The sequence below is a fragment of the Desmodus rotundus genome, chromosome 2 (assembly GCF_022682495.2).
Source record: "Desmodus rotundus isolate HL8 chromosome 2, HLdesRot8A.1, whole genome shotgun sequence".
Taxonomy (NCBI): Eukaryota; Metazoa; Chordata; class Mammalia; order Chiroptera; family Phyllostomidae; genus Desmodus; species Desmodus rotundus.
The window spans coordinates 150,521,500-150,537,152 of record NC_071388.1 but is presented as its reverse complement, the minus strand read 5'-3'; the positions used below and the strand labels follow the sequence as shown (position 1 = coordinate 150,537,152).

The window sequence follows — 15,653 nt, the reverse complement described above, 5'->3', positions numbered from 1 at the left end:
CTTATTTTATCTAAAATGATGTAGATTTTTGCACGCCGTAGAGTAATTGTGTTTTAAATTCCTTATATCAAATTTAACTGACCTTTCAGGAAGGCATATCCTGGCTGTGGACAATACCCCCCTAGCAACCACGAGACACCCCTCATGCAACCTGGTGGGAGAACTCTCGAAGATTCCTCTTAGAACTCCCCTGCTTCCAGACAACATTTTTAATACTAGCCTTATAAATACAAGGCCACTACTTTCCTTGCCTCTCATCTAAATAAATAATTGCTATGAAGGGAACTGAAGGCCCAGTGGAGGCTGGTGTTGGGACAGTGTTTGGAAGATCTATAAATTCAAAACACACTTGCTGTTTGTCTTAATTTCTCATAACACAATGCCCATTAAGGAGCCTGATTTGCCCCTCATAGGGAGAGGAGTGGTGCCCTGCACAGTGAGGATCTAAATGCTTCTGCATTCTCAGAATGCCCCTCATGATGGTGTCAGGACTCCAAGGATCAGTGTTGGTGGCCTGGAGATGAAACTATAGGAAATTTCCTGAAAGAACTTGGATTGTCACTTCTGAAATAGCAGAAAGCAAGTGGGATGGAGGGAAAGAAACAAGTTTTAGTGAGATATTGGAAGAGGACATTTACTGAAATGCCAGATGCTGTGTTAAGCGCTTTATATCTTTATAGCTTTACATCATCTGCAGAGCTCCCTTCTTAGTACTGCTCTACAACCAGGTAGCACCTGAAGAGGAAAGAAAGAGACACAGAGAGGCAAAGAAGCATCTACCCACATAAGCAAAGGGAAAAAAAGTAGAACCAAATGCCAAACAACTAATAAAGTATAGCTAATATACTCATGAGGACTGAGGCAGGAGGGAAGAACTATTTGATCATATGTTAAACTGATTTAAAATTATTACAAAATAATTTTCAAGCCATTACTGCATTTACAAGTGTTCATCCAGCTGGCCGCGAGTGCTACTGTTCTCTGCTCTTTCACCCCCCCTGCTGGTAGTGCCAAAAAGGAATCCTCAGGTCAAAACAGCGACAAGCACCAGGCAGGAGGTGAAGAAATGAGGTGGGTATTTTATGCAGCTGAGCTTCAGAAACCTTAATATACACAAGAATTGCCTGGGATTTTGGTAAAATGCAGATTCTTACTTAGTAAGTCTGGGCATGGGCCTGAGAGTCTACATTTCTAGCAGGTGATTCTGGTCCATAGACCATGTTTTGAACAGCACCACCTTCTAGTGTCAAAAATCACCAGCACAAAACCCAGTTCTGAAGGCTTCCCAATTCCATGTAGAATTTATCTCTATGATGTTTAAGTAGTTCTCTACCCAACGTTGGGTCCAATCCGCAGGTGAAGAATTTAAATTCATTGGGAATGTTTCTCCAGTTGTATCAATGATTTACTTCCGTAAAGTCATCAGCTTCATCATGCTTTTGATGGTATTGGAAGATGGGAATCGAGTGAGAAAATGTTGCAATAACTTTGTCATACAGAATCAGTTTTTTATCTTAGAAGAGCCATTTAACCTACCCTCTCATTTGGCAAATACGGAAGCTGAGGCATAGAGAGATGAGTGACAGGACCACAGTCACACAACATGTTGACAGCAGCCAGACTAAAACAGAGTTGTATGCTGTCTGCCAAATCACTTCCTACTTTTCTCTTCATTTGAAGTCATCAGGCTCATATCTGCTAAACCCAGTATATCACTGAAGTCTTAAGTGGCAGATGACACAGCTCAGGAAATACATACGACAGCACACATAGTAGCTTGTCCTTTTATAAATTAGTGTCCGGCTCTCTTGCCAGTAGCCTTAACCTTTAAATATCCATTAGAAGGAAAAAGAAGTACTAGACCCTATCTTTTTAGCATGACCCATCTTGGATGTTTAATGGTCATTTTGCTTTATCCTTTCTTTCTGACGCCAGTTTATTACAACAGAACATGTTAGGTCCTAACTGATATGCCTAGAATTCCCCACTAAAAATGCAAATTAATTTCGTATAGTGGGGACTGCGAGGATTACTAAGCAGGTTCTAAGTGAAAAATTTATTATTTGGGTAGATAAAAGGATTAATTGATTATTATATTCAGATAAATTTATCATATCTAAATAGCAAAACAGAAAAACTTCTAAGACCCTCAAATAAGGCCATCCTCAAAGTGGGGTTAGCCGTGAACTAAATAATTTCACATCTTCAGCATTAAAATTCACTTTAGAGTAGTTAAGTGAGTTTCATGCTCGATTGAGAGTGAAAGGTAAATTTCCAAAGTGTCCCTTCCATCATCCTCCCTCCACATACACACACACAAAAAGGCACGAGAGTAAATAAAGTTTCCTGTCCTCTGAGGTCCCACCCAATAAAAGCGTAGAATGAGATGAGCAAAGTGAGTGGGCGAGTGAAATCGTTTGTAACAAAAGCCCATTATTTACAGATGAGAAATTTATATTGTCAGCACAGTATCTGTGAGGCTAAACAGCGGTGGAGAGTATATAAATGCAGTGCACTTCGGTGCAGAAGTACAGAGCTCAGGACGCAGCTCCTCCGCAGTTCCAAAGAGGGCTCGCTCTCGCTCGCCTCCTGCTCTGTTCCACACCCCGGAGTCAGAAGGTAAGATTAATACTGAGGGGTTGTAAGACTATATGTTCTGTTTCAGATACAGTGAAATATGTATAAGGGGACAAATTATTATGAATTAAAGTGTTGTTCTTTCATCTTATACTTTATTACTAATAATACATGGGGCAGAATTGGGAAGAAAAAGTGATATAAAATGTATTCATCTATATGTCAACACAGTGAGGCCGCAAAATGATTTGGAAAAATAATTCAATGAAAAAATATAAAGTAAAAAGAAAAACAAAGATTCAAATCAATGCTCTGGTTACAAGATTTAACTGTTATGAGGACCGCCTTTTAAAAATAAGGGGTAACATTTTTAAAAATAAATATTATCCTTGGATTTGATAAATGTGTATATTACTGGGAACAGAAGGCGCCTTTTAAATTCAGCAGAAATGTGTCCATTAGAGAGGCGATAATAGTAATTTCTCCTTACCAATGAAAACTTAGAGTTTTCTGAAAGAGAAGAATCAACATCATCATTCAAATATTCAAATTTCTGATAAGTCTATCAAAAAATCAAAGTCCATGAAATCAGCTCTTTGTAAATAAGACATAGCTTATTTGGTGCAGTGAACAAATATCAATTATTGGGAATTCTTGACTAGAGCTGAATAAAACCACAGATTAATGATTACCTACTAAGGATTGAGAACCAATACTGATAAATAAAATATCTAAAATGTCCACATTCTGAAATGAAACTTTAATAAGTCTCTTTAGATTCAAAATCAGATGTTCTAAAGTACCTCTTTACGTTCTTGAGGAAAGAGAATGATTTTACAAACATCTTCAGTGAAGTAAATAATTCAGTGATGTGGTTTTCCACACCTGCCAAAAACCTGTGAAAGGAAATGAGCCGACCAGTCTAAAGAATATTAATTTGGCCTACAACACCGATACATTTAGGGAGGCTATATAATGTCACCTTGCCTAGGTCTAAGATTAATCTTTCTAAAAGACTTCCTACACAAGGAATACTATTGTTACTACACTGTCCCTTTAAATTTGAGTGGAAAGGTGAAGTTTTTATAAAACTATAGATTTTCTCTTTAAGTTACTTAAATTTGGGGTAGGGGCGGGGAGTACCTGGAAATTCTTATCTGAAACTAAAATAATACACATTTGCTTTTTCAGTAGTGGCATTCAAACCATTGAAGTATTCTTACTGTTTTCACAATGTTGTAGACTTCTACACATGAATAAATTACATTTTAAAAGTCGGTTTCTCATTCAGTAGAACTCACTGTATTGCCTGTAGAGGACTTTGAACATTCACTTCTGTATGGTCGTTTCCTTGTCCATCAGCTCCCACAGCAGCAGAACGCCACATGCTTGGAGGCCACCTCCGCATGATAGAAGATTTTGTCAAACCTTCAGGGACTTTACACAGAAGGAATTATTTAGGACTAAATTGACTTTGCCATAGTGGTGTAATTCTACAAAGAAATGTTTGCTTTAATTTTTTTTTTAATTCCTGAGAGTGTGAACTTATAATTGAGAAGTATAATCAGAAGACACTACTTACATACATGGCAAAATGTCCAAAGTTTGCCGACTAGATAAAATGAAGAATAGCAAAATGCCAAATTAGTAGTTTAATGTTGATGAATGAGGAAGGTGATATGTAAGTCCTATTGTGTTCCTTTGTCTAACTGGCACTTAATCTAAAGAGACTTAATATTTCAAAGAAAAAAATACCACTGCTGGTATTACAGTTTCCATGATTTAGTGCCAAAGATAGATAGTAAATATGGCTAGGATGTTAAAGAAAAGATTGATAGTTTAAAATGATAATATTTGTAAAATTGTTATTTCAAACCAAATGCCATTTGCTAAAAATACTCATGCAAAGTATTTATGGATAAACATAACCAATGTTTAATTGAAATGCCCACTTCTCAAAGTAAACTTGGTCGGACTGAAGTAGCAGAGAGAAGTGCGTGACAAAAGCTGGACTTGAGTTTCTGCTCAGAATGTAGAGGAGCTTGCCCTGTGGGGGCATTCTGTGCCAAAGTCAGATTAGCTCCTATCCCATCCACTCTGCACCATCATGTCCCGGGAATCCTGTGGCTTCACAGGGCATCTGCTGTGGTACCAGGAGAGGCAACCGAGTGTATCCTACAACCAGGTCTAGAGTGTCACGAGCAGTGAATGACACGCCCTGGACTGAGTCCAATTACAAAACAACCCGGGGACTTCCAGGACTTCAGAAGCAAGCATTAATTTTCACTATGACAGTGATCTCTGAGTTTCTTAGTTGTGATTGTTCAAGTTGCCAGAAGCATTAGTTCTTGTTGCAAATTGCTTGTCTTTAAAATGATTTTTTTTCCTTTAATTTAGAACAGGTCAAAGCACTCTAAAATACCTCAAATCTGTTGGCCGCTTTATAATTACAAAGTCTAGACCAAGTTACACTATTTAAAATATAAATGAATAATACATCTGAACCGACAGCTGGTATGCCAAGTTGTAGCCTGAGGCTGCTTTAAGATGGTTGAAATGCAGGATAATGTAAATGCTTGGAAGTGAAGGACTATTAATTGAAAGCCAGACTGATAGGGAAGGGGGTGGCATTATGGATAAGGTGGCTTTCAGACTAACCATATGTAGCATATCATCCACAGTGGATATTTTAAATGTTTATCATGGACATTTTGTAATTCTAAGTCTGGAAATGAACCTTCTAGTTATTAACAGAAGTGTCCCACATTAATGAAAAAGTTTAATAGTGGTACACATCTTTTGTATTTTTTATTTTTGCCATCTAAAAAATCTGGAGGAAATATAATCTACTATTTGAAATTATGCTGGAAATGTACTCAGCATAAAGTTGATGAATAGTATTTTCTTTTTATTTATAATATTTATTTTGTCAAAATCAAACTAATTGAGCCTGACATGTTTAAATACGTCTGCCTGTCTCCCTCCCCCCACCTCTCCTTGACTGTGTTCCAACAGCAAAAATGAAAAGCATTTACTTTGTGGCTGCATTATTTGTAATGCTGGTCCAAGGCAGCTGGCAACGTTCCCTTCAGGACACAGAGGAGACATCCAGGTATTAAATCTTTAGACTTGAACTAACATAGCACTATGCTTATATTATAGCCTGTAAAAACCATGATTAGTGAATGGGTCTCAGTAATGTAAAATAAATACTCTGCATAATTTTCAAAAGTTTAAAATATCATTGTGATAAAGTTGTTTCTGGAGTACAGATCAAAGTATGTTGTTTCACAACCAGAGGAGTAGGCAATGTTGAAAAATGTGTTACATGGGAAATTACAGCCCGTTGAGATCTTCAGCTGATCCTATCTACCCATTCACTACTCACACACTGCATAGTAGATTATTTTAATTACTCACACCAACTTTTCCTTTTTATTCCTTTTGAAAATAACAGTCTCGTGCTAATTGTAAAAGTCATACATGTTCATGATAGAAAATATGCAAAAAATGTTATGTATTAATACGTACTGTATATGAAAATATCTCAGATCATTATACAGCTCCATATCATGCCTTTTATCTTAGCACTGTATTGTTACCTTTTTCTTTTATCATTAGAAATATCTACCACATGTGTGATATCTAATGGCTGTGCACTATTTCATCTCATAAATGTGCAAATTTATTTAGCTTTTCCTCTTCTATTGAACAATTGGGTTCCTAAGTTTTCCCACAAAGAATGCAGCAAAGAATATTTCATCCTATATTTTCTTTTACTGTTTATCTGAGGCTAGATTTCTAGTGGTAAAATTACTGTGTCAGAGGGTTTGAATGATTTTAAATATTTCATGTCTTTGCCAGCTTGCTCTCTGGAAAAGTTATACACACGCACACTCCCATCAGCATTACAGAAATATTCCTCTCACAATACGCACCCCTGTATTCAGTCTTTGCAGTTTGGTAGATGAAACGGTATATCAATTCTATTTCTGAGTATTAATCACATTGAATATTTCCCCGTATTTGCCATGCCAATCAACTGTTGATTACCAACACGTGGACTATCCACTCACTCTACGGTTTGAAATTAGCAAGAGCTTTTCTTTGTCTTTCTTTGAACTCTTCTTTCTCTTTCACCATTAGCTATCATGTAACCAGGTAATGAAGCTGCTTTTTTATATTAAAACATGCAAAACAAAATTTGGAGCATAGATCAGCTACCCAAATGATTTGAAATTCTTTACTCTTTTAAAATAATCTAATCATTGCTCTCTTCTGTCATTATTGGTACAATCATAAGTAGATTAATTAGTTGAAAAAAGATTTACTTAATCTTATTTCAGTAAAGAAGAAACCAGTTAAAAATCTGTTACTAGGATTCAGAATCAGAGTGTATTCAACTCTAATGAAATTCTGAAATTCTCATGGCAAACAAGGTCTCTCTGACACCAGCTGAAATACTCAAGGCACCTGCCTTTCAATTTCATGTGGTCTTGTGTTTTGTGGAGCAGGTCGTCCTCAAGTGAGTCCACTCTTGAAGAGAGATTTATTGCACCAAACATTGTTCTTCGCAGCTCATTCCCAGCTCCCCAGAGAGACCCGCTCAATGATCCGAATCAGATGAATGAAGACAAGCGCCATTCCCAAGGCACGTTCACCAGTGACTACAGCAAATACCTGGACTCCAGGCGTGCCCAGGACTTCGTGCAGTGGTTGATGAACACCAAAAGAAACAAGTACGAGTCTAAACCTAGCCCAAAATGCGTACACAAATGTTACTACTTAAATATGTCTAAAATTTCTCTCAACTTTCTTACATTGTCAGGCTCATCAACAATGCCCGTAAGCTTTTTCAGTTTTGATGATTTTCAAGGTTGGTGATGTTATCCTCTGTATGATGCCTCGAAGTGTCTCAACGGTCACCCCACCAAATGCCTTACCCATGCTTTGATGGAACATAGACTTTAAACTCTTTTCCCAATGCTGGTCTTATTGTTAATATTTAGTCTCTTGCTCACTTTCTGTTAACATTGAAAGCTGACTTTTGTAGACTTGCAAGGTTAGGAATTTAATTTCTGACCAAAAGATGAGAGCAAATTCAACATTCCTTTCAAGGGTTCAAACTCATGGCTGTGATCACATTCAAAGTAACCTCTAGCCAAGTTAATCGTGGTAAGGAATGGAAACAGATGCAGTCTTTTTCTTGTAGAATACAATCCAAGATACACATTTAAAATTATAGCCTAGCTGCAGCGCATAAAGAGAGAAGAAAGCAAATAAGAACACAAGCCTATCATAAGGCATACATTTTAATGTTGGATTTTCATTCACAGTGTTGGGTTTTATGATGCATGTAGGCTACTGAAGTAAATCATCCACAAGGGTTTCACAGAGATGGTGGAATTTCACAATTTCTTTGGAAGGTGGCCCATGAGGGAAGGGAGTTATGCATTCAAAGTAGTTGAAGGAATCTAAGAATCAGGAAAAGGGCATAGATTTGTCTGGATATAATGGGAAAGGGAGAAAGAATGAGAGAGAGAGAATGAATATGGGTCAGCAGGAAGAATTGGAGAGACAGGGTGGTTGGCCAAAAGTTCTTCAAGTGGAGGGCATGACAGGAAAGAGGGTTGTCGTGGTGAGAGCAGACCCTGGGAGCAGCCCCGTTAGGGACTACCGATGTGGCCACGGGTGAAATGTGAAAAATCACAAGTGTGAAAAAAATGGAGACAACTGTCCTCATTTCTAGAAAGAGCATGCCACAATTTGGTAAATTAATGTAAAATAACCCTTGCCTTCAGAGATTTCTATTGTGTTTAAGATGAAACCTCTCAGGGGTAATAAATGCAGGAGAAACTGAGGGCAGCTGGTCAACCACCTACACAAAACACTGCACACACTTGAGGGTGATATGGGTCCTCATCTTAGCTTTCCTCATTGCTGTCCCATCTCACATTTCCTTTCATCCATTATCCTGTGGTCCTTTTGATGATACTTTGAGATGGTCCTTTGCTTTCCCTTGACTCAGTTATCTATCTTGGAACCCGATGCACTACTAACAAACAGCCGCCTTGCTCGAAAGCAGCAGAGCACATCGGGAGTCCACATACACTGAGACTGAAGTAAATGCAGCATCAATAATCAAAGGCTCAGATAAGCAGAGGAGGTGAAAATGGGTGTGCTGAGTGAAATAGGGGAGCATTAGCTCTTCTTAATTGTCATTATCCTTCTCCCATTAAACTCCAAGTCAGATAATTCATGTGGTTTCGAGGTGAGCTACTCTCATCTCCCAGATCTCCTAAGCCCCTTGTGCATAGAATCCTCAACCCGAAGCTGCCACTGCTCATGGAACCATCTTGCTAAAGACAGATCTCCAATTTAACCTTCGCATGTCTTTCAGGAATAACATCGCTAAACGTCATGATGAATTTGAGAGACACGCTGAAGGCACTTTTACCAGTGATGTAAGTTCTTATTTGGAAGGCCAAGCTGCCAAGGAATTCATTGCTTGGTTGGTGAAAGGCCGAGGAAGGCGAGAGTAAGTCTGTATACTCTTACTGAACTCTTTCGTGTGTGTGTGTGTGTGATGCTGAAAACATAGACTACAGTTATCTATACATGGATTTGAATTATGGAAGAAATTACCATAGTCTCATAAAGTAAGGAAATAGCTCCTACTGTGGGAGAGAGTCTATAAGAATCTAATCTGTTTTATCGGTAGTAGCAAGTATTAACAATAGAGTCAAACAGGTGCTATTTTTATCCCACATTAGACTTGTGTTATAATTAGACTATTGATTTGTTAACCCAAGACACCTTTGAGGATAGAATGCTTTTGAGAACTACGCCAGGACAACAAGCTTAAACTGGAACTGTCCTAGGAAAACTAAGGATAACAAAAAAAGAAATAATGCTGAAAACTTAGCTTGACTTTAAATATTTACAAAATGGGATCAATATATATTTATGTGCTGGTAAGTATTTAGGTATGAATCTGATGAAGACTGACGGGAACTAAACTTAAGATGTTTAATGAAATGACACCCAAAATAGATATTTGCTTGAACATCCATACATTTGACAACATGCCCATTTTTATGGCACTGTCACGTGGAAAACCATTACATTTCCACACCTGAAAATGGGGCTAAGACCTGTAGGTGCCACCTGGGATCTTACCACCACCAAACACGCCCCGAACCGTCTCATTTTCTCCTGACCGTTTTGATTGATACTTGAATTATGAGAAGCAGGAAATTCACGTGCAACTCAATTTTTCAGTGAGGTTTAAAACAAGCTTACGGAGACTTTAAAAAATTATAAGACACAAGGGAACTGGTATTATCACTGTTTTTTTTAAAAAAAAACATTAATAATCCAGTTTACAAAATCAATGGTAAAATAGTTACTTACACTTGAGGATAATTTATAGCGTTTTAAAGGGATACCAAAAATTCTGCTAATTAAACTCATAAAGAGAAAACCTGATATAGGCTAAGGTTTAATCCCCTAATACTGTACTTTGCAAGGCTGTTCTGATAATCACTAGTTTTATAGCACAGCATACATTTTCTGAATCATAAACAAATTAATAGTCTCAACAACAACTTCTGTGTTGCCAGTGTACTGAAATCTCTGAAGCAGCCGGAACATTGAAAACAGCACGAAGTTACACAGGCTGGGGGTCACGTCCCAGCTCTGCCCTTTTCTTCCTGCGGCATTTGCGTTCCGACAGGACCAGCGCATACGGGTTTCTATGACGCTTTCATAGAGGCCTCTGTAAATAGGAACTTAGTTTTCTTGATGACCCTTATGTCTCCAGTGATAGGCAACCAGTAAACATTTATTTAATGCATTTAACTGAATACTGATTTTTCCCCCTTTTTTCTCAGTTTCCCAGAAGAAGTCACCATCGTTGAAGAGCTCCGCCGCCGACATGCCGACGGCTCTTTCTCTGATGAGATGAACACAGTTCTTGATAATCTTGCCACCAGGGACTTCATCAACTGGTTGCTTCAGACCAAGATTACTGACAGGTGATTACGTTTTAGTTCATTCTGAAAACCATCAAGATTGTCATAAATATTATCATACTGCCACAGGTCGTTCCCTATGTGGGGAGGAGAGTCTTGGTATAGAACCAAAATTATGAATCATTTAAGAGTACATTGTTGTATTTGTTTTAAATCACTACACTTTTATCCATTCACTCATTTATTCCAAAAATATCTCCTGAGTTTCAATAAGGGACAAGGCATTAGGAACAGAGATAAGAATACAACGTGGAGATGTCATTCACGTGTTAATGTCACATTACGCAGTTCTACGTATGCTGAAATTTTAGCACAAAATAAAATACCAGTATATTTGGTGGTATGTACTTAATGTAGTAAGCCTATCGATAAAAAATCTAAACACCAAAATTAACCACTTATCTTGATAGGCTGTAGTTGCTTTTTTATAATTATTTCTACACTTCATATTTCTTGTTAGGGAACCTTTAGGATAAATTATCTTTAAATGCAAATATTTGAAGAGTTCAAAAGGCTAAGGGATTTATATGATATAAAGATTAATAAATAACTTTATCAAAATAAATGTTTAAAGTGCTTCCTGGATAATTTACGTCCTCTGAGTATTCTGGCAGTTACATCACGATCTCTGTCTTTTATCTTTAGGAAGTGAGTGTTCCTATTCGGGATCTGCTTCGTCACCTGCCAGCCACGCGGGATGTTTGAAATTTTAAGTTCTGTAAATTTAAGAGGTGCATTTTGAAGCCGTATTGCTTTGCATGCCAATGAATAGATTATCTTCTGATGTTATGTTGCCAAAAGATTATAAATGGAATAAACCATTGTCAAAATATTGTTAAAATGTCAGCTTCAAAATATAAAAGTGCAAAATCTCTTATTTTCTTCTTATTTTGAATGAAATACCCTAACCTGCTTATAGTTAACAATGAAATTATTTTTCTATGATATAATTTGTACATATAAACTATTTCAATCACAAAATGTCTGCATTATAATAAGGGTAGGACTGGCCGCCAGTGGTGAAACTGGAAAGAGAACTTTCTTCTTGAAACTTTTGTCATAAAAACACTTAGCTTTCAATATATCAAAGACAGACTTTAAAATACTCAAGCTCCTTTCCCATTTTCTGTTTTCTCTCTTCTTCATGCCCCCACTCCTTCCAAACACCTCTTCTTCCTGAGCGGGCAGCCCACACCCAAATCTGGTCAGGCATCGCTTCATGTTGTGAATGGCTACATGCTAACATTTGGAGCCAACATTGGAAACTCATGGTATTTTACATATATGTATTGATTTCAGGCTTCCCTGGAAAGATTAGGACTTCAGGCAATATTAGATCCACATAACAAATCTCTTCTGGAGCTGAATGCCAGCTGCCTCCTGTTGAAGAGTCACAGGCTCTTCGGTTCACTATTGTGCCCCCTACGCACCCACACACAAACTACACACATATGTGTGCTCACACACCACACCCACATAACGTACACAGGCAGTCACTTTCCCCTCATCCACTTCATTCATACATCGCACTGGCCTGGTGCCTGCTGACATTGAAGTGTCTGTCATGCCCTGTGCCCTTACCTCCCCGTCCTGCAATGCCCAGTATCTTATGCCAGTCTGGTGTTGCCTGCCATGCCAGAGCTTTTTTTTTTTTTTAGTTTACAGCATTGCCAACTCTCTTTCTCTCTTTTTTTATTGAAGTATAATAAACATATAACATTGTGTAAGTTTAAGTCACACAATGAGCCAATTTGATACATTTATTTATTGCCATATGATTACCACCTCTTTTTAGCTAACCTTCTATCAAGTCACATAATTATTATTTCTTTGGGGGCATAAAAACACTTAAGATCTAGACTTTTACAAAATTTTCATGGATAATACAGTATTGTGGATTGTAATGACTATGCTGAGCATTAGATCACCAGAATATACTCATCTTCTAGTTGCAAGTTTTGACCCTTTGACAAAATACCCCCAATTCCTGCACCCCCGCCCCCTCCCAGGCCCTGGTAATAACCAGCATTCTACTCTCCTTTTCAATGAGGTTGAGTTTTTTAGATTTCACGTGCAGGTGATTTTACAGTATTTGTTCATCTCCATCTGGTTGATCTCACTAAGTATAATACACTCAAAGTTCATTCCCATCGCTGGCAAGTGGCAGGGTTCCCTTCCATCTCACGGCTGACAGAGCAAACAAAAAATCAGTAATATCCGACAAGCTCAATTGACATAGTAAGCTTGATGTTTATAGTACATTACATCTACTACTAATAAAATTAATATTCTAAGCACAAGAGAATGTTTATCAACATTAACTTTATGCTGGGTCAAAAGTCTTCTATAAACTTCGAAGATGAAATCATTCAGAGTATGCTTTCTGACCACAGTGGAATTAAGTTAGAAATTAAAAACAAAAGATACCTTACAAATTCACAACTGCTTGAAACTAGGCAATTATTTCTACATAATCCATTGGTCAAAGAAGAAATCATAGAGAAAAATAAGAAAATACTTTTGAATTCTAGGATAATGAAGATATAATAAATACAAACTAGAAATAAAACTAAAGCAGTGTTTAAGAGTAAAAGATAGCTTTAAATGCATTTGTTAGAAAAAAAAATTAGGAAATCAATAGCCTAGGTTTTACCTCAGAAAAGTTTAAAAAAAAACAAACCCAGCCCTGCCTGGTGTGGCACAGTGTATTGAGCGCTAGCCTGTGAATCAAAGGGTCACTGGTTCGATTCCCAGTCAGGGCACATGCCTGGGTTGTGGGCCAGGTCCCCAGTTAGGGGCACACAAGACTCAGCCACACATTGATGTTTCCCTCTCCTTCTCCCTCCCTTCCCCTCTCTCTCAAAATAAATAAAAATAAAATCTAAAAGAAAAAAACTCAGCAACTCTCAAAAAATAAACAAAAGAAAATAAACAATTAGGAGAAAATAATGAAATACAGAAAAATTGGTAGTAAAAATTAAGATAGCCAAAAGTTGGTTTTTGGCCAGATTAATAAAATTAATAAGTCCCTAGCTTAGGCAAGAAAAAAAGAGGAAAAATTACCAATATCTATAATAAAAGGGGACAGCTCTAAAATCTTACAGACAACAAAAATAAAATAAGAATATATTATATAAAAATACATGCCTGATAAATTTGACAATTAGATGAAATGGACAAATTTCTTTAAAACTCTTACGAAAATAGACACAACTAATAGGAAAATCTTAAGAGTCCTCTGTGTAGTATAAAAGTTGGATGTGATATTTTGAAATTTTTTCCAGGAAGAACTTCAGGCCCAGATGGCTTAACAGGTGAATTTTTCTAAACATTTAAGGAAGAGAAAACACCAATATTACATAAACTCTTCAAAATAATGGGAAAATAAGGAATATTTCCAAGCTCATTTTATAAGGCCAGGATAACATTGATATAAGAATCTGAATCTGATAAATATTTTATAGAAAAGGAAAATAAAAGACCAATCTTGATTCATGAACGGAAGTGAAAAATCCTATACAAAACATCAATTAATCAAATCTAGCAATATGTAAGAAAAGCTATTACAGTATAAAGAAAGTGCATTCTAAGAATTTCAGAGTGGTTTATCATTTTTTGAAAATTAATATAATTCACATGAACAGGAGAAAATTCATATGCTCATTTCAATAAGTGTAGCAAACACATCTGATGAAATTCAAAACCTATTAACATTTCACTAAATTCTCAGAAGGAAATAATAAAGTTAAAATCTTTAACTATTTTGGGTAGAAAAAAACAATAAATAAGTATTTTTTCTTTATTATTTACTATAAGAATAATAAATCAAAATTATGATTTTGTGAAAAGCAACAGAGAATACCACTGGCCAACCTAAGCAAAGAATAAAAGGAAACAATATATAATATAAAATACATTGGAAAACAACCATTGAGACAGATGAAATTAAAACAAATTTGAGACTACTGAAAGTTCTGAACAAAAATATTTATATTTCTGGCAGATATGGATAAAAATTTTAAATATATTTTATTGATTATGCTATTATAGTTGTCCCAATTTTTCCTCCTTGGCCCCCCTCCTCCCGGTACCCCCCCACTCACTCCAGCATCTACCCTCCCCCTTAGTTCTTGTCCATGGATCATGCATATAAGTTCTTTGGCTACTCCATTTCCTATGCTATTCTTGACATTACCCTCTCTATTCTCTACCTACCAGTTTGTAGTTCTTAATCCCTGCACCTTTTCACCCATTCTCCCCCTCCCCCTTCCAACTGATAACCCTCCAAATGATCTCCATATCTATGATTCTCTTTCTGTAATGCTTGTTCGTTTACTTTGTTTTTTAGATTAAATTGTTGATAACTGTGGATTTATTTCCATTTTAATATTCATAGTTTTCATCTTCTTTTTCTTAAATAAGTCCCTTTAACAATTCATATAGTAATGGCTTAGTGATGATGAACTCTTTTAGCTTCACGTTGTCTGGGAAGCCCTTTATCTGCCCTTCCATTCTAAATGATAGCTTTGCTGGATAGAGTAATCTAAGTTGTATGTCCCTGCTTTTCATCACTTTGAATATTTCTTGCCAGTTCCTTCTGGCCTTCAAAGTTTCTTTGTCTTCATTTTGGCAGCCTCCCTATGTTTGTTTCTATGTATTAGGTAGAGCTGATTTGACCACCTGTCTTAGTAGCATGAGCTATTGTAGAAAATCGCACCAGTAAGTTGGATGGGGCGGAGCCTTAGGTACTTGCCAGGGCGGAGCAACCCATGTGAACCAGATTGATGGAGTCTTCGATATGGAGTCACTACTCTGTGGCTCTGAGTTGAGGAGGGCTCAGAAAGCAGAGAATGCCGTGGCCTGGCCTCTGGATTTTTGACTGGGAAAAAGTTGTCCCCCAGCACTTGCCCTGATATGAGACACTTTAATTTTTCCCTGAATGCCACTGGTGCCCTTCCAACAGCTGCACCTGTGCTTGAGCCCAGAGGGAGTGAGTCCACATAAGTTCTAAGTCCATTGTGGGCTCTTTAAGAGGAGATACCT

General features: G+C 37.1%; 1 protein-coding gene across 3 annotated transcripts; it reads left to right on the top strand.

Moving 5' to 3' along the window:
* Positions 1–2,530: 2,530 nt before the first annotated feature.
* On the top strand, positions 2,531–11,708 carry GCG (glucagon). Of its 3 annotated transcripts, none has more exons than XM_053919436.2 (6): positions 2,531–2,619; positions 5,593–5,689; positions 7,092–7,316; positions 8,978–9,115; positions 10,470–10,613; positions 11,256–11,708. In XM_053919436.2, the coding sequence occupies exons 2-6, from the start codon at positions 5,598–5,600 to the stop codon at positions 11,260–11,262; spliced, it is 606 nt and encodes a 201-aa protein (XP_053775411.1). In that variant the 5' UTR covers positions 2,531–2,619; positions 5,593–5,597; the 3' UTR covers positions 11,263–11,708. The 3 variants fall into 3 exon arrangements, with proteins under 3 accessions (XP_053775411.1, XP_045043390.1, XP_053775412.1); XM_045187455.3 differs by having other exon boundaries at positions 7,155–7,316; positions 11,256–11,685; XM_053919437.2 differs by lacking the exon at positions 11,256–11,708 and having other exon boundaries at positions 7,155–7,316; positions 10,470–10,617.
* Positions 11,709–15,653: the final 3,945 nt, after the last annotated feature.

What these genes read in the sequence shown, in the direction of transcription:
- GCG (XM_053919436.2), top strand. Translation starts at nt 5,598, where the DNA reads ATGAAAAGCATTTACTTTGTGGCTGCATTATTTGTAATGCTGGTCCAA. An exon ending in GACACAGAGGAGACATCCAG is followed by an intron (nt 5,690 to 7,091) that starts GTATTAAATCTT and finishes TTTGTGGAGCAG; the next exon opens with GTCGTCCTCAAGTGAGTCCA. An exon ending in AAAGGCCGAGGAAGGCGAGA is followed by an intron (nt 9,116 to 10,469) that starts GTAAGTCTGTAT and finishes CTTTTTTCTCAG; the next exon opens with TTTCCCAGAAGAAGTCACCA.